The sequence below is a fragment of the Periophthalmus magnuspinnatus genome, chromosome 19 (assembly GCF_009829125.3).
Source record: "Periophthalmus magnuspinnatus isolate fPerMag1 chromosome 19, fPerMag1.2.pri, whole genome shotgun sequence".
NCBI lineage: Eukaryota > Metazoa > Chordata > Actinopteri > Gobiiformes > Gobiidae > Periophthalmus > Periophthalmus magnuspinnatus.
In genome coordinates, this window is record NC_047144.1 from 11,200,468 (window position 1) to 11,219,778 (window position 19,311).

General features: G+C 37.8%; 2 protein-coding genes across 4 annotated transcripts in view; one reads left to right on the top strand and one right to left on the bottom strand.

The window, feature by feature from the left end:
* skap1 (src kinase associated phosphoprotein 1) overlaps positions 1–16,191 on the top strand; it is a 31,806-nt gene extending 15,615 nt beyond the window's left edge. Inside the window, exons 9-13 of one of the 2 annotated variants that reach the window (XM_055229435.1) lie at positions 282–464; positions 3,577–3,612; positions 3,699–3,808; positions 11,582–11,695; positions 16,061–16,191. In XM_055229435.1, coding sequence (XP_055085410.1) covers positions 282–464; positions 3,577–3,612; positions 3,699–3,808; positions 11,582–11,674 — 422 coding nt within the window. In that variant the 3' untranslated portion in view covers positions 11,675–11,695; positions 16,061–16,191. Of the gene's footprint in view, positions 1–281; positions 465–3,576; positions 3,613–3,698; positions 3,809–11,581; positions 11,696–15,331; positions 15,468–16,060 lie in introns of those variants that run through there. The other variant, XM_055229436.1, reaches the window with a different exon arrangement.
* snx11 (sorting nexin 11) lies at positions 12,581–18,295 on the bottom strand. 2 transcript variants are annotated; one of them, XM_033984540.2, is made up of 7 exons: positions 18,112–18,295; positions 17,312–17,363; positions 17,050–17,136; positions 16,270–16,370; positions 16,067–16,162; positions 15,314–15,538; positions 12,581–14,735 (listed from the first exon to the last, which is right to left on the bottom strand). In XM_033984540.2, the coding sequence occupies exons 2-7, from the start codon at positions 17,333–17,335 to the stop codon at positions 13,403–13,405; spliced, it is 1,866 nt and encodes a 621-aa protein (XP_033840431.1). In that variant the 5' UTR covers positions 17,336–17,363; positions 18,112–18,295; the 3' UTR covers positions 12,581–13,402. The 2 variants fall into 2 exon arrangements, with proteins under 2 accessions (XP_033840431.1, XP_033840430.1); XM_033984539.2 differs by lacking the exon at positions 18,112–18,295 and having other exon boundaries at positions 12,584–14,735; positions 17,312–17,433.
* Between the last annotated feature and the right edge of the window lie 1,016 nt (positions 18,296–19,311).

Here is a 19,311-nt window from a genome sequence, read left to right on the forward strand (position 1 = left end):
ACAACAATTAATAATTAATAATGACTGATATATACTTATTATACTTATACTACAATTAAGAATGATTTAGTAACTAGTAATTTTATGGGGTTAGGATTTAGGTAGGAGTTACTAAGCTTGAATCATTCTTTAATACATTATTCGTTCATATTGAATTTCTTTATTATGACTAATTAAGGAGTAACAAAAATATTACAGTGTTACCAAAAATAGATTTAATTTTTAATTAATCTTATTATTTGGATGTGAACATTTTATTTAAGACATTTATTTAATTGTAGACCTTCAGTCTGAACAAATTCCTTGTGACGAGGATGAAGTGGAGGATGATGATGCGTGCTCATATGACGATATTGAAGCAGTAATGGGGGGTCCCGTCCCGCCACCTCCTGGTGCCCTGCCACATGCCACACAAAGAGGGGAGCTAGACGATGAAGGGGACGAAATCTACGAGGTGGTGCCAGGTAAAAAAAATAATGTTCACCATAATACTTTATTATGACTACACTATTTACAACCTTAATAAAGCAGCAAGAAAGACTTAATTCATAATGAACAAATAGTTAAAGGTGTACTATGTCACTTTTCTGGTGAAGGGTCGAGAATGTTCCCATTTTTCTTTTATTAAATTATAGGTGTTTAATTGCTCAAAAATATCTTGGAAAAATAAGCATTCTTACATTGAGTGGTGTTGCCTCTCCACAGATGCGACCTGTAACTTAGCTTAGAGGCGTTACCTGCTTGTCTCTGTGGAGATTGATAAGTTAATGCCCTACTGTGGAAATTTTAGACAAAGCAGTAATATTTCCATGGCAATAAGCAGCTGACAAACTCTCCACCAGAAAAGTTACACCTTTAAGAATGATTCAGGCTTACTTGCTACTTAATTGATACCTTCACATCTTATTTAAGTAGATACTAATCCTAAATCATTTTTTAAAACTATTTGTTCATTATGAATTAAGTCTTGCTTTTATTGAGGCTATAAATCGTGTAGTTATTTTAAAGTGCTATTGTGTTCCCACAAACAAAAAAACACAAAGCAGCAACAACATATCCACAGCAACAGCCCCAAATGGATAGGAGACAATGCAGGCAAGCTGTACGCCACCCCCATGATACTCCGTCAGACAAATAGACAGTGCCTCGCCCTCTCTGTCTTGCACACTTAAAGCCTAAGGGATCGCAGAGGCAGGGTATATTTGTGATGATCTCTGCTGGCTGACCAAATTTGTGTTGCCAGGTACCCCCCTATCACCTCCGCCACTTGCAGACTGATAACTCATTGTAAATCAACCAACACTAATAAGCTTGTCATAGCTAGGGTGGCTGTGGTAGAGTCAAGCAGTGCAACACGACTGAGATTTTCCATGAAGTGAACACCTTTACATCGATGTCCTTTTGTTAGAGATTGGAAAATATTAATGTGGTTATCGTGCTGAAATCTCTAAGTGCGGTGTAGTTTGCAGTTGCTTTGTCATAGATGTACAATTAGCTAATGTTGCCATGGCACTGAAACTGAAGTCATTTTTTTTTTCAATCCACAAAACTGAGATTTGGCTAAACTTAGCCAAGCAACAGCAAATTAGTTGAAAGAGACAAAAGTTCATTTTTTTTGTAGCTCGAAATAGTACAGAGGCGTCTAATGTCCCATAATTAACTAATATTGCAGTTTGATTGAGAATATAAAGATCCCGGGAAAGTAGAAGTCTCACCAAAAAGTAGCCCAAGTCCCGTTTGTCAGTGGGGGCTACCAAATCCAGAGGACAAAAGGGGTGATCTGATCTTTTCAGGGCCATCGTCCATCACCCTCTGTATTAAATAAGATACATCAAGATTTAGTTTCACCCTGTGAGTACATTACCTTTGCCAAAATCACTGGTGAGAGGGGAATCAGTCTTGAAACTGTCATGCCGGCGTTCAAAGCCATCTGGGAAGAGGTACAGATCCTGACCGCAGATGGCATATCGAATGACAGCCTCTTTCGTTCACTTTCTCACCCCTTCACTTATCAATCATTAGCACCTCTCTTTGCTAACAAGCATCTTCACATTAGAAAAATACTACTAACTTAAGTAGTACGCATTTAAAACTAATTAATGTTTTCTGCCACTATTTCTGCCAATCTGAACTGTGGTGTCTGTTATCTCTGATCAATACTTAAAATGATTAATTATATAAAATGTGATTTTCCATTGATTTTTGTTCTTAATATAATCTAGATTGCTGTATTTATAAAAGCCTGCTATTAGATGAACGTTATTTGGTTGCACAAACAATACTCTGTCTATATTAAAATGCCTATTGAATAGCCACACACATCTTTTCATCTCCAGACCTTTTGCGATCTTACACCTTCATTCAAACATTTGCTGTTATTTTTAAGCAGTCATAATCAAATAGACTTATTGACCATATTGAAAAGTTCCCAGTGCAGACGGGTCACACACGACCCCTAACGTGCATGTAGTTATAAATGTGCGACATATATCCTGCTGCGGGCGTGAGTGTGCGTGTCTCTTTCCCTGTTCCTGGAAGTGGAAGCGCAGGTTGTGCTGGGAGGTGGATTGTGTTGCTGGGTTGTGGCACGACTGTCAGGCTGGTAGTGTTAAGGATGGATGTGGGAGACAGAGGGCAGGCATATCACAGTGTCCCCTCTCAGACCACCAGGAGCCACGCCCCGAAGTCAATGACACGTCCAACGCCCCTGTACACTTTCCGGCAGTGTTACCACCCACAATGTTGAAATGGAGTGATTTAGGTTTGTTTCGCAATACATTTGGCACACATACAGTATTTATCCAAATCTCTACACAGGAATACACAGAAGAAAAACAAAATGAAACGAATATAGATTATAGGTGAGACACTGATACAGTTTTTATCAGGCTGATATTCACACCTATTAAAGTGTCATCAGCAATAGGCCTTTAACCTTCAGAATAGACTAGATCCTAATATTTTGGTAACTAATGACTAAATGACACACATGAAGTTTGAGAACCCAAGTGCAGCATTTGCTTCAGTCAGTAAGTAGAGAAGACTGTACAAAATGTGACACTCTTCTCTTATAGGTTTAGAGGTTAAAAAGTCCTTGCTATAGAAATTATGTTCCTTTCCTAACACTTTTTATGAAGAGCAGTGCACTGTATTGCGAGTTATTGAATTTATACTCATTTCATATCCTACAATTTGGTCAAAATGATCAAAATCGGCACTACATATCAGCTTTAAATTATCAGCAGAGCTTATTGGCCTGGATGAAAAAAAAAATCTGCATGGGCCATGAAAAATATATTGTTCAGTTTCTATTTAAAATTCATTTTTGAAGGTTTACATATATACTGTAGCTCTCATATATAGAAGTAATGTTAGTCCTAATCCTTTTTTATTAGTAGAGGCAATAAGTGACATATTTACTTGAAAGATTGTATAAAATTGCGTGTGCCACCCTGGTCTCAATGTAAATCTGTGGTAAACACACACAGCACACCTACCAAGATGAAAAACATTTACAAGTAATTATGTATGTACTAAAACTATACAAATAAACAAAGTGCGTCTGATTTTTCACAGATGAATGTCTAGAACGTGCAGACAATAACTCACCAGGTAAGAATCTTGTTTTTTTTGTTTTTTTTCTCAGATGCGATAGATGTCAACAGTCCCTGCTTATTTAAACGTACCTTCTTTTTTAGATCGGTCTAAAGATTATGCTAACTACTTCCAAGGCTTATGGGACTGTGAAGCCGATGAACCAGACGAACTGTCTTTCCAAAGAGGAGATCTCATCTACATTCTCAGCAAGGTCAGCATCACTATCGCAGCAGAAATAATCCAACACATTTAACTATATAAACTTTGCACCTAAATGTGTTTTAAAATAACAATAATCAACCATTTGTAGTTGCACTTTGACCCCAGTTGACATAATTGCGTGAGCTGTACTGTAAAACACGTAATTATTTAAGGGTTAAACAACATCTTGCCTAGTAATCACTTCACCCTCATTTGCTTCCCCTGAACATGCTGATATCCAAGTGTTGAAATTTCCCTGTTAGCGAGCGCTTGTATCCTGATGCAGCAGTGGAGCTCCAGCAGTGGCATTGTCTATTTCCCAGGCCACTAGGGTGAAGTGCTATTGAGGCGCTGCGTAATGGCGCTGTTGTTCATTATACTGCCTCTATCACTGGGGTTAATTGAGTAGGCAGCCAAGCGAGGTTCTTCCTTTCTGTTTGACATAAACTGCAGGTGAAGCCATCTTGCATCTCAGCCGCTTTCTATAAATCCATTTCCCCTCGTGTTTTATGGCCATTGTGTAGTTACATGCAGAGTATCCACCAGTGAAGAGCCACCCTACTGGAAATCAATGTCCTGTAATTTGGACACTTTCACTCTGTTGCATGCAAGCACTTGTTTCTCCGCTGTGGCTATTGGTTGGTTTGAAATTGAATCATAATGAGCTGTGTTTAGCCTAAATTATTTGAAGTATGAAAAGAAAAAGAGATTACAGTTTCAGCCATTTTGCAGTAATTACATGTTAGAAATGGTAAAATATTACGATCATGGTTTCTCTTTATATTTTATTATTTTTAAAGTATGAGATCAGCCTCCACTTGTCACAAAATATATACAGTATGACAGCAGTGTTGTCATGATTCTTAAATTTCAATGTCAATTTTGATTTCAATACAACAATAATAATTAATCTTTTTTACACAATAGAACCTAATTTTCAAAACAAAATATTAGTTTTATGTTGCGTTTTGGTGTTTCAATAGTTCTGAAACTGTCGAGACTATAAAATTTCGATATTTGTACAAATGAATATCAAGTTTCAATATTTTTTACAAACCCTACTACTACAGTGTAGTCAACAAAGGTTTATCTTTATCTTATCCAAAGCCAATTAAGCTATAAAGGCAGAAATGCAATATTTTACTTATACAGTGATTAAAACATACAATCAAACTCTGAACGTTATCACTCTACATTTTCGCTGAACTCAGCAAATATAGACAGCAGGTAAAATACTGCAGCATCATCAAAGACCCGGTTTTAATTGAGGTTGAATTGGCAGCTAAATGAGATAAATGAGATGCCATGGGTGGCTATCTACATTTTTGATAGAAGGAAAATCTAACAGCGAAATCCATATTATATACTGACATAACAAAGACAGTGTACTGCACAACAAGCAGAGGTCTTAGCTCTGAGCTGCAGATCCACCTTTGTCTTAGCTTTACTGTGTGTCAATTTTCTCTGTACATATCACATTACCACTTACTTCAAGCCTAAAAGCAAACTTAGGCCAAGTTGCACAGGGTTAATGGCACTTACTCTTGTTTTGTCAACCTGTTGCCAAAAGACATAACAAAATGACAAACTATGAGAGATCTTAACTTTCTCCTAAAATATTTCAAGAGAGGAGCTGTAAATTCTTGAATGGACGGCTGGTGATAGTTTAAGTTAATGTGAAGACTCAACTCCACCCATGCCCTATTTTGCCCTAATAACACCACATTACCCTCTTCAAAAGCATTATTTGGGTTATAGCCTGTAATCGGCTATTCATTTTAATGACCCCTTTGGGAGGGTTTCCCTGTGCCGTAACTATGTTCATACAAGGCCCACTGGTGTTCAGTTTTACGGGGGATTCTGGAGAACCCTGACCTCCGTGAGTGAAATACGGGCCCTTGGCTAGAACTCAAGTCTGTCGCTTAACTGGGGACCCAGACACACGAAATGGCCGTAATAAAAGCGGAGCTCATAAATTCACATAGAGGGTGGGAGGCCTGGTTGTCTGTGCTGTTATGTCAACACTGACCATAATTACAAGGTAATAAGGACACGCTCTAAGTGCTAAATCAATGGTGCTAACAAACTGTTATTTTTAAAGCTCGGATGTGATTGACTGCTGAAGTGCAGAATGGGATAGCCACAGGCCTGGTGTCATATGGCTGTGAACTGAGGAGAACATGCCGATTGTATAAAAGGCCCTCATCCATCATTATTGATCTCTCACTTACTGTAAAGTGGGGGCATTTTTACTGTATTTGTGTGTTTTTTCCCTTGTGTATTTTACGGTCGGTGTGTGCCGGCTGTGTGTGGCTGTGCATATCTCTGTATCACTGACAAAGTAAATAAATTAGGAACCTCACAACTCATATGAATCCCATTAGTTCAAGTGAATTAATCTTGTAGTGTGCCCGTGTGGCTGGTTCGTACTCCTCTGCGTTCGCTGGTGATGCTCAGTTGCTGATACATGGGACACAAACGCACCGTGAAATCTGTCTTGTGATTCTTGTTCTGGCATTTCATTTCTGAGAGCTTGCATTTTTCTAACGCATATTACGCCTTTTTCTGACATTATAGCATGTGGTGACAAATCTAAGCCTGCTCCCTTTTTGCACTGTCACACTCTTTGGTGTTGGAGTCGCTTTTGTGACAAATTATAAAGATTGGACTCGCAACATTGCCAAAAATTTGCCAATGCGTGCCAGAGATCATAGTCTCCTGTAAACCATTGTTTTAACACTCAAAATTAGGACTGAAAGATTCAACATAACACAATTTTATCAAAATTGCAATGTGAATGGTTGCACTAAGCTAATCACAAAGGCTACAGTTATTTAAATAATATTATGTCCTCCGCATACCATGCAATATCCCGTTTTAAACCCTGTAGTTTAGACGTCTGAAATTCTTATTCTTATAAGATTCTCATTACCTTAGCTGTTCTTCTATCAGATATTCATTCTCCTGGACATGTTCAACTATAAACTGTGAACTGAATATTAAAATTTAAATAGTACATCTAATCACAAAAAAATCGACAATTTGATATTTTTATCAAAATATTTTCCAAAATTGTCTCGCCCTTGTCTGTGTACGTTCCATAATATACATGTCACAGACTTAAGCATAAGGCTGTCCTGCATTCTTGCCCTGTAATTTATGTAAGGAGCATCAAAAGACATGGGCTCCACAGGTCAGCTGTCACATTCCTGTATTCCCACAGGCACTCATGGAGAACGGCAGGATGGAGTGGGAAGAGATTTATGGCACAAACCCGTCTGGGGTCCTTAAAACTCTGGCAAGCCACCCTGCCATCTCCCCCTCTATCTCTCCAGCTTGCCCGCTCACTTTGCTCCTTTCCCCTGTCTACCGTCCAACCAAAACTCACAGAGAGGGAGAGGAGCCAGCCAATCAGAGGCGACTATTAAAGTGCATCACATCCCACATGCCCCGGCCTCTTAAAGCCAGTTAGACGGAAAGACAACATGGACACCACTGACACCTTGTGGTTGTTTCTAGCAGCAAATAACCAAGACAAACTTAGGGAAAGTGCTCTTCATTATTGACAGCTTGTATCTGACTTGCTGACTGAGGTGAAATTGCCTAGTGAATATTACATTATACATCATAGTACTAAATTGATATTTCAAGTTAGCTGCTTGTGCTTAAGGGAAGAAGCTTTTTAATTTTAAAGCCACTGTAGCAAGCTGGATATCCACAGGTCAAATCGAATGAAAGGCCAAAGAAAGGCAAGAGTAGGCAAACAATCAGATGGGAAAAGTCAAGCCAAAAAGGACAAAGCCGGGGTATGCCTTTATCCCATTGTGTGAACAGTGTCCCCCCCTTCAGCACCATTTAAGGACCCCTGACTGCTATTGTAGCCATAGACACCAAGATGCTATAGACAGACATCCTATTTACCACCCAAAGTAGCAGGGGGTGAGTCTGGGGTTTGGGGTCAGGCAGGAGGCGAGCGGTCATCCCCCGGTCAACTACAGTAGGTCATTATTCAGCCCAAGCCAATAGTCCAGAACCACGTCCGAGCAACCCAGCCCCCAATCCATTCTGCTTAATTATTATAAATGGGGGGCGGCGTAAACAGCCATCATTACACACACTCAGTGGCATACACAAATCCACTTTAAATTGCTATTAAGTTAAGGAGCTATCTGTAATCCCGGGCGTGCATTAGAAAAAGAAGCAAGTAGGTTTTTCTTTTTATTAAATCTCATCGTCCCTTAGATATTTTTAAATGTTAGTATGCTCTGTCATGTTTCCAATTTGAATCCAATTCACTGATTTAATTAAAAGACCACTTGGAAAAAATGGACACTAAGTAGCCATTGCAGTCTCTGAATGTCCTAAACTATCATCTTTACTTTGAGATAGATTCCAACAATACAGTCTATAGCTTTAGCTGCCCATAAAAACAGTTGGCGGCCATTTTAAGTTATTGGCAAAGCTTTATACCAGAGTGAGAAGTGAGGAGGGCCTGCTAACCTCATTGTAAGAAAGTGATAGCGGTCTCCAGTTCTTGTTGTTCATGTTTCTTTGTTAAAATGGCCAGGGACAGACAAATTTGCAAGTGCAGTGTTGTGGATGACTATGTAGATGAGAAAAGGTAGAGAGGCAGGGCATGGCAAATGAAAAGCATGGAGAACAGATGCAAAAGAGGATGCGAGTCAAAAAAAAAAAAAAAAAAAAAAAAAAAAAAGCTCTTATACCGAAGATGTGAGGAGAGGGATAGGACGAACGGAGGGGGTTGGAAATAGGGAGGATGGGGGAGGATGAGGGGGGAGAGATTGTAACACCCAGGCGGCGGGTTCACTGGCGGGGCAATGAGAGACTTCCTGCGCTCCATCATGCCCAAGGCCTGCCTCAGTCAGCTGGTGGCCGAGGAAAGATGCCTCATGTGTCAGCCTTATTAGCACTCCCCTAGTTTGTATGCATTTGGGATTGTGTCTGAATCTACGTCATTTGGGATTAGGAGGTCGAAAACAAAATATCTGATGTCTTGTAAACGCATTTGTGTATTTTTGTAGAAAGAAAATGCCAATTGTCGTTGTGTTGTTTAGACTGGGCACAACCCCTGCTTGCTTTTGTGCTTGCTTGTTCCAGTGCATCCAACCAGCCTCGCCTCACCTTCCGTCTCCGCTCTGGGCTGGAAGAGCTGTCAATCTGTCCTCCAGGTCGGGGAGTGAGCGATGTGCCTATCAGAATGCCACCATTAGCCAGCCCCCTGAGTGGTAAATAAACGATCGCGCCGGTACACTGCAGGTGTTGTCATGGCAACGCGCTCCCAGTGCTGGCCCCGCCCACCACGGCTGCGCGCCTTTGACGGCAGGAGTCACCGGGAGGTCAGCGAGTCGAGGTGCCACAGCAGCCACAGTACGGCGCTGTTTGTCGCATATAGATCCTGTTTTTATATTCGTTATATACTTTTAGCCCTTACTCACCTCTGTAATTATACCTTTATAGACAAGTTACGAAACTCAAGAAACTACCTTCAGCTGTTCGTCTCTCTTTCTATAGACTATATTTCAGTATAGCCCAAGTAGTTTGCCTTTTTGAGTAAACGCTAAACAACTTTATCACCTTATTGTATAGACCTATAGAAGACAATTCCCAGCTTATATCATTGGAGCTGAAGCCACCCTAAAACAAATCACAAACACAAAAGAAGAAAACAAACAGAAGGAAAAGGCCATTATGGAGTTAGCATAGTTTTTGTCATTTGGATAATTTACTCGCGCCGTCTCCTGGAATGTCCCTATTACAGCAGGTGTACTCTGGATGAACCCATTGCAAGTATGAGAAGATGGACTCTGCACGCCTGACAGACTCCCAGCGCCATTGGCACCCACTCCGTGATGTAGCAGTCGTATTAAAATGGCGGCGCTGATAATCCAAAAGACCTTTCTGAGGGAGAATTTGAGACCGACTGCACAGATGGGCCACGGAGATAAATAAAATTCTCTTGTCACTACGGTTGGTCGAATGGTACCGCGGCGCCCCCAAGGGAGACCAAAACTGTTTCAGTGCCTCTCTCCTGATGCCTCCCCCGTCCGTATGTCTATGGTTTCTGCTATTTTCTCCAATGGGTAGCATCACCAGCTCTGTGCAACCAGGCCTTTCCCTGCTACGGTCTTATGGGGAGCATAAAAAGACAATTTCCTCTTTTGGACTTGCTCTCCCTTGCATTATACGCGCATATATACACTCAGCAGAGAGGGAAAGTTTGTCTGAAAGCCAAACATTGTAAAAAGAAGTGATTTTGATGAGGCCTAGGTGGACAATTGACTACTGTGACTGCCAATTTGTTCTTTAACAGCACTTGAACTTTGAACTTTGACATTGGGTATTTCAATATGACCGGACAATCTGAATAATCAGATAAGATCAATAATAAGATTTGAAATCTGGTCATCAAAAACACTTGGTGTCAGTTTAGGTAACTGTTGTATTTGAACAGTGATTTTTTAAAAATAACACTTTTAAAAAAAATATTTTTACATTCTTTTTTTGTCATTTACACACTAGTTTGCCCTTTTTCCACATTTTCTTGTCAAAATCTGTCCAGGTGTCAACAAGAATGACATGAATGACATTTCAATACTCTGATGACTCCAGAAATCAGATTATGATCAGATTTTTGGTGTGCATGTAAACAGAGCCCGTGTTTTAGTAGACGTAGAGCTTTTGGTTGTCACCTATCATATGCGGAGCTATTTTGTCCATCTCAAATCTCAAAATCTATGGTGTGATAGTATGGCCTTTACCTCGTGGGTCAAAAGTATTATTTTGACATATTTGCTGACAGGTGCTGTGCTGGGCACGTCCCTGTGTAGTTACTGAGCAGTTGTACATTTTATCGACTGGTAGAGTGATATAAAATGTTCACAAGGCCGTTGTCCATCTGTGGGGAGCAGGGGAGACGTGTCCGTGCTGATGGCCTCAAACACTGATCTATTGGAGATCTCGTTAGAGCGGGGATCAGATGGTCCTATGGAGGATGATGGGAAAAAAGGTTAGCCACACACAAAGCTAATGGCCTGAATAGTTTGTTTTAAATTAATATGATATGAAAGTACATTTTTATCGCATCTTTAAACATATTGGTTAATATAAGACATATGCAAAATCTATAACATTTTACTCATAACATAATATTAAGAAAATGCTAAAATTTGATAAATTTGTATTTCTCTTTTTAAATAAATAAAATAGTTTAAAAATACCTATTATCATTAGTTAGCAGTGATGATTAAATTTTTTGGGGGGAAATATGGTAGTGGACCTTTTTTTAGTAACAAAGATACGCAGCTTATATAGAGATATATAAAAAATGTATCATTTAATTGTGGATTGAATTATTAACATTTTGTCATTATTAAATTTATTTTTATATAACTTCAAAGACATTGCAAAAAAGGAAAAAAAGAAAACTGCAGTTAATATTTCTATTTACTTAAAGGAAATAAACACAATTGACTAAATTTTAAAAGGCCAAGTTCTTAACAATATGATTTACATTGATATTATTTTTGTATTCAAGGCTTTCTCTGAATAATATTAACCTGGCGTTGCTCTTTGCTTGTTTTGGGCTTTACCAGAGCCACGTGCTGTCACAGTTGAACTCATTTTAACAGTGGCGCTAGTGCTAATATTACCAGATATAAAGCACAAACACACGGCTCTAAATCCTGCTCCATTTGCCCCTGTTTAGTTGTTTGTGCCCTCCCGCGGGACTCACTCGGTTTTATTTGCTCGTTTTGGGGTATAGGAATACAACATTCACGGCTGGTGGATCGGCGAACTCAACGGCTCCGTGGGTATTGTCCCCAAAGAGTTCCTGCACCCTGCCTACATCCTGTGAACTCCAACAGGTACCAGCACTCTCTTATCATCAGCATTATGGACCATTACTGTGGCCTAACACGCGCAAACAGTCCCCCTGGTACTCATCCAGATTGCCATTGAAGTATATTCCGCCGTTGACCTGTCGTTTATGGCATCTGCTGGCTGCAAGAAGTACTGCATATCACCTTCTAAATGGTGCAATAGGCAATGTGCTAGGATAAATACGAGCAACAAAAGCATGATTACAGCATCAGTTGTCCTATTTAAGAAAATTATTCTCATGCACAGTTAGATAAAGTTTAAAATGAAAGACTAAATTATTAATACATGTTTTCATGCATGATACAGAGTTACAGAGCTACTGCCAGTGGTGCATTAGACATAAATATCAGTCCAGTCCAATACTGGGTTTCTATAATTTAAATGTAATAAAGCATTCATGAGACTTAACCACAGTAAACTGCATTATGTAAATCAGCTGTGGATATGATTATTCACATTCAGTCAAAACCAAATCTTTATTGGGTTAAATTAAATGTGTGGTGCCATATAATAATAGTAAATGTTTATCACAAGCTTTATTTTAATGTGGTTTTATTGAACTTTCCAAAGGAAGACAAGTTTTTTTTAAATCTAATTTATCTTTGAAAATGGAAGCGTTTATTAAAACTCAGTTTTAATGTGTGGTTTAATGTGAATATTTCTACTTAAGTCCACTAGATGGCACAATTGCTGAAGTTAATATTAATGAAAGTTATTACAGGAAATTTTAAATATAAACCGGATTTTAAGACAAAAAAGCATGTATTTCCAACGATAAATATTAACAAAATTATTAACATTGCCCTAATTGTTATTATCACATAGATTCACCCAAAGACAATTTGCAAATGCAATAAAAAATGAGAGCGAAAGGCATCCATTCAGTATCATGTTTATTAGAATCTACATGATAATCCTCAAAATTAAATTACAATAAAAAATAACACACTCATCACCATAATGAAGCAATCAGTGACTATAATTAAAAATCTTTATTAATCACACATAAAATAAATTAAAAATAGACTATTCCAGTTATGTAGAATTATGGGTCCCTTTTACACATACACATAAAACCAGTAGTAATTTTAAAATTGATATTGAAGTTAATATTTCTTTGGTCTAACATTTGAACTGTAATTTGAAAGTGTGAAGTGAAAAGTTTCTTAACAAAGCCACAAAATCGAGAGAGTGATGCGTCAGTGGTTTGTTACAAGTGACATTTAAAACAACAGAGAACATTACAAAAAGGTTCATGTTTAGTTAGGTAGTGTGCGAATCTTTAAGTTTCTTACCAATTAAATTTTTACTATTTCTGTGTTAGTTTAAATCAGAATCACCATTATAAAAAAATGTATGTGGTGTAGTGTTTTGTATTTTATTTGTAAGCATATTTGAACTGTTAACAGTTTTGGCCATTATGCCATTGCTCCAGTTAACCTTAAATATATTATAAATGTGCTGAAATGTTTAGCCAACCTGATTGGTTTGTGATCAATAAAATGTTAAAATAAATAAACTAAAAAAACAATTGAGCATGACATCACCTCACAACGGTAAGGTTAAAACAGGGTGACCGTCCCAGAGGAGATTCAACATATGTAAAATAATGAGGACATTAGACATGATGTAGGGCGCCTTTGCCAGAGGACAACCCTACTCTCCATTGTTCTGGCTCAGTGCAGGTGCAACTCAGTGAGGCCTATGTGCTTTCACTGTCCCCATTCAGGACTGGTTGAGCTAATGGGACCTCAATGCCGTCCTCTGAGGCATCCAAAGACACAGGCGAGCACAAGTTTTCCCCCATCACTAATTTACTGTCAACTGACTCTGGCACACAGCTGGTCTCCAAGATGCTAAAGTCGCTGTTTTCTGTCAAATCCACTACAGATTCTGATTCATTGGACTCCAGATTACTGCTTGTCGTCAACTCGCTGACGTAGTTTAGGTCGTTTGTTCCCTTGACGATCTCGATTTCCTCTTGGATACTGCTCACGTTGGAAATATGCTCTTCTACTTCCAGAGGGCAACCATTCATGTGCAACGTAAAAATGCTAGAGGCCTCGGTTTCAGACCAATGATCAGTGATCTCTTCTGGGACAAGCTCGGTGTGTACGTCCCCATTTGACTCCTGCATCGCCTCAACATCATCGCCAATGCTTTCCTCATCGCTGACTTTTACTATACTCTCATTTGAAGACCGTAGAGATTGCCTATCTTCATAAACAATGTCAGAATTAGCCATGTCAACAGAGTCGTCCTCCATTTGGTCCATGTGAGGATCTATTTGTTCTATAAATTCACTAGCACAAACATTAGCCTTAACGTCGTTGTGTATATTTTCATTTTCTTCATTTTCTATAGAAATGGTTTGTTCATTTGAGTCTTCTTCACTTGTTGTTACCTCTGAATTAGCAGCTAGTGCCACACCTGCATTACTATAGTCCTGAATAACCAGTGTCTCACGCAATTCATTTTTCATATCATCGTGGAATTTAAGGTGATTTTCAAGAACTTCCTCCTTGGATTCAACTTGGTTTTCCAAAACATCTGCTTCCTTATCTTCAACATATTCTACAGTTAGTTTACAGATACTTTTCACCAGTCCATTGCAATTCAGTTCACTTCTCTCCACTGAATTTGAAACAATACAATTAAGATGTTCTTCTTTTTGTACAATTGTGTTTTCCTCAATTGTTGCCTCATCAATTTCTTCAAATACAGGTCCAGTTGGTGAATGTAACTCTACCGACGCCTCTATTACGCTACCATTAGTCCCGGGCAGTTCTTCATCTTGCTCTTTAGAGCTAAAACTTTCTGGACTTTCGTTGTCACCCAAAAAGAAGCTAACATGTTTACAGTTGTCAACTACGGCTTTGAGATGGTCATTGGTGTGGTGGACTTGTATGGAAATGGTGGAGGTAGGGTCGTTGGGCAGAGGTTCAGTCGTGTCTTCCTGTTGTAAATGATCCACTGCTTTAGATGACACAGGTAACAGCGGGTTGTTTTGTTGAGATGGTTGGTGAGGCACAGGACTATCCAAAAAGACAAACAAACATTATGACAGGACAAGAGAATTTCATATCAAAAGTTCATGTGATACTTAGAATTGAATCAGATTTTGTTGTCTATTTTAACTAAGACAACATCTCACATAATAATAAATTCAGGATTTTACAGGGTTTATGTGTACAGTACAAGTCAGACTGCATTTAAATGAAAGTAACTTGACTCCAGCCCTTTTCACCGATATATTGTTAGTATGCACACTCCTGTATTATTAATAGTTAATATTGTCTACTTCTGCATTATTTGATGGCTTTGTGTCATCAAAAAAGAGAAAATCCCACAGTAAGCAGTTTATGTATTTCCTCAGTTTTATTTTTAAGAATTTCTAATGTATGTGTGTAAAGTATGTGTTCTTACTTTTGTTATTTCCAAGTGGGGGACTGAAGCCTTTACATTTGTTGAACCTCATTATCATATTAGTGACAAAGTCCAATTATCTCACTAGCAGTATCCATAGTAATAATTTAACTTGCCTCCCATCTCAATTAAACATTACAAATCTGAGATGTAATTTGCAACCCAACATGTAATCATTACTGTGTACCTTTCCATGGACTCGTAGGACACCGTCAGGCTCCTCTCCTTGGCGGGCTCCTCCTCTTGGGCCTGGGCGTAGCCGCGGTTGGAGGAGGCGTAGGTCAGGATGGCATCGGTCACTGTGTAGGGAGTGTGGCCTTGAACACAGTCCAGGATGTGTCCAACAGGGAGCTGAGTCTGCAGGAAGAGGTGCAGCTGACTGTCTGACAAACACACTGTCATGTGCACCACTCTGCCACAAAGAAATCACAAGAACAAGCATGAATAACACTGTTACAACAGAGTCTATGGGCTGAACAATGCATGAATCATATGAAGAACTTTGAGTCACTGCTCACTGATACAAGCATTTAAAAGTAAAATTTTAATATTGTCTATAGTAATAAAAGTGTCAAAACTTGTAGTGTGTAATCTTTTCAAAGAAAGTGATATTTCAGCACGTTGAGGTTAATTCTACAGTCCAGATATTTGATGATCAAATTTAAGCATTTACAGACACATTTTAGCCACATTCAACATACCCGATGGATTGCAGAAATAATGTAATGTTTTTGTTACCAGGATTTTAAAAAAAGAATCAAGATAGTCATTTGTCCATATTACCCGTCCCTACTTATGAATGAAGCAGCTTTAAATTGTGTGTTTAAATATACAATTGCCATATATTTTGGTATACATTTCATTGTACTATGCCAACCGATACAATGTCTATGCATTTAGTAATGGTAATTTTGTTTTTAAAAGTTTAATAAACACTGACTTGTCCAGAAAGCACTGGAGACCTTTCCTTCTTCTTTCAAGAAAATCATCATTACTGAAGGAGAACAAGGACTTGCCAGGAAGGTCTGGGACTGGTCTGGAGTCAAACAAATATGAGAAGAAAATTAGATGTACCTTTTTAAATGCACAATACATCTAATTTACAAATAGGATATCCACAACAGCAATTTAAAATGTACTTACACTAAACCAGCATTCTTCTGCAGTTTCTTCTTGAGCCACACAAACTCACTGTAGCGCCTTCGCACACATGACGTCTTGGCTGTGAATGCCTTACTGTTTGTCTGCAAATTAACATAATTACACACACACACACATTATATATATATATATATATATATATATATATATATATATATATATATATATATATATATATATATATATATATATATATATATATATATATATACATATATATATATATATATATATATATAAATAAAAGAGTTTGATTGAATTGGATTTTATAGTGTAGTCGTTAAATAAATGTAATTGAATCAAATGGTGGCAGGGGAAGCACGTGATCACATGACAGATTTGTTCCACTGACAGATACTCTTCACTGATTTCAGCACAAGCCTCCTTTTGCCAACCTTTAATGATGAACAACAAGATGAACAAATCCAATTAAACCATAAAAACATATTTTTTTATCAAATGAAATAGGGACCTGTGGCTTTGTCTACACAGACTGAGCTTTGGTGCTGACACAGTGCTGAAGCAAACATTGTGTTGGGCAATGTCTATTTCTGGCGCAAGAAAATGTAAAGAATCCAGTATGCTTTGTCCTGGGTATATTTAATTAAGTTTAGTTATGCATTCAATGTTTGTCATGCAAACTATGGCAGCTAGAAGTGTACAGCTCCTAGAACATAGATGACCTATCACTCAGTCAGTAAATTTGACCAACAAAACAAATATAAAAAGTGCATTTTAAAAGGAGTGTATATTTGAACTTACGTGCAGGAAGATTTTGTAATCCACATATGAGTTCCATGAGCCTTCATTTTGAATGCGGGGATCTTGAACCCGCACTGCAATAAACTCCTACAAGAGAAAAATGAATAAATATAGATTTAGTGAGATATCAATGCACTTTTTTATCTGAATAAATTACAATAGAGGAACACTTTTTCAATGAGCCAAGTCCCTCATACTAAAATGTACTATTTTTATACTATGAAATACTTAAAAAAAAAAAAAAGCAATATAATTGACTTACATCCTCTTCTTGGTTACTGATCATTTTGCCGGCTGCCAGGCTGCACGGACATCTGGAGTCGAAGGAGAAATGCATTAGTCACAGTTCCTCATGAGAAAAGCAGACAAACTGTGAACAAGAAACTACCACTGATTTCAGCTGAATCATAAATGAGTTTCCTTTTCAGAAAAAAGAGAAGAAAAGAACGTTGTTTATAAATATGTCTGGGGCTCTGGTTCAATAGTTTTCTACTATGTGCTCCTGTAAAGTAAGAGCTACAAGTTTGTCTCTCTTTGATTAGTGAAATGTACACGTTTTTTCCCTCTGTTTCCTGTTTGAAATAAAGTCAATGTGTACAGTATGGTGGGTGTATTTTTCAGTTCTCCAGGGGGCAGTCCCTGTATAACTCATACACTATATACTCAAATTGAGTGGAGAGTGCATGGTCTGCCTTTGGATATTTGGTGAAAGCTGTAAATAACCCATTTAAATCAGTCAAAATGTAATTAACATTCAATAATTGACTGTTATGAGAGGTCAGAGCACAAAAGCCTTTCTTGAACATAAAGTACAATGACTAGTATCCATCTGTAACAACAAAGTAAATACATGGAAAATACAAGGGGACACACATAATAGGATAAAACGTAAACACCTATACATTTTCCCAAATACACCTCACTGTCAAAGTAAAATGATACAAACATTTGCATAAACGCTGTTATTGTTAATGTTATTTGTACTACTTTTGTCTGCGCTCATCATCTGATAGCAGCACAAGAGGAGCTAACACCGGCCCATCCCACTTTAGAATAACTTACTTTTAGAGTCCACACGTGTTTTTCTTAACGCTGCACCATACAGTACTCCGTTATAGTTGTCACTTTACCTTCTCATGTTACAGTTATAGAGGTAAAAAAGAACCAAATTCCAAAGAGTTGTTTATCTCAGCTGCTACCATCTCCATTTCGCAAGCGCACCTGCTACGTCACCGGCAAAGACACCACGTGACGGCTTACGCTGCCAGACTTCCGGTTATGGGTGACATGCAAAATGAGATACGGAATCACCATGGCAACTGATACTTTCATCAAGACGGCGGAGTTTATCCCATTTGTTTTTAGGTGTCATTCATTTTGGCCAAATAAATTCATCTGTATATCATGTTTCATCAATCAATCCTAGGGAATAAGTAAAAAGGAGTCAAATGATATATTTTATCAATTCAGGTGTCATTTGTTACGGAGCAGTTTATCTATAATAATACAGGCCTAGACATTTTTGTCTTCACATTTTCCTAAAAGTATAATGGTAGCACTAGCATTGTTATGCCTTATGTAGGAACCTTGTTTAATATTAGGGCTGCAACTAACTAGTAGCCAAGTTAACTACAACAACAATAAATCTTTTCATTCATGGACTAGTCAAACAATTATTTCTATTGTATGGACATTTAACATAGCCTACTAACCAAATAAAGGTTGAAATATGGTGAAGTATTGTCAATAGAAAACATTACGAATAAAGTATAAAGTGTACTAGTGATTTAAAAAAAATAAAAAAAATAAAAAAATACTATTTTTGACGTTTTGATCTAGTAATGTCTCTATCTTTATTTATTTATTTATTTATTTATTTATTTATTTATTTGAAGTATTTTAGAGTTAGTATAGTTCTGTTGACAAGACCAGCTACAATAGTTTTTTGTTAGTTGATTAATTACTGTAGCCTTATGTAATACACTTGTAGGTTTTACTGATTGTCCATGTAGCTTATTGACAGGCTATTTTTCTATATACCCTGTATAATATTATTATAACTTACATTACTTAGTTACATTATTATGAACTTTGTATTTTTTATTGTATGAAGAAGCTTGAAAAAGCATTTCTTGGTTGCTGATTTGTAACCAGTTAGTAGCCTAATAATAATACAATTAGAATGCATCTTAGACTAAAAGATGTCTGTGTTACTAGTTAGGTCTGCTTGACAGTTATGACATTTATGTTCTGCCCATTCTG

Excerpts from the sequence above, each read along its gene's own strand:
- snx11 (XM_033984539.2), bottom strand. The coding sequence starts at position 17,386 with ATGCATTTCTCCTTCGACTCCAGATGTCCGTGCAGCCTGGCAGCCGGC. Across the intron at positions 16,163-16,269 it reads CAGAAGAATGCTGGTTTAGT|ACCAGTCCCAGACCTTCCTG; the intron begins GTAAGTACATTT and ends GTTTGACTCCAG. Across the intron at positions 14,736-15,313 it reads TCCTACGAGTCCATGGAAAG|TCCTGTGCCTCACCAACCAT; the intron begins GTACACAGTAAT and ends CTTTTTGGATAG.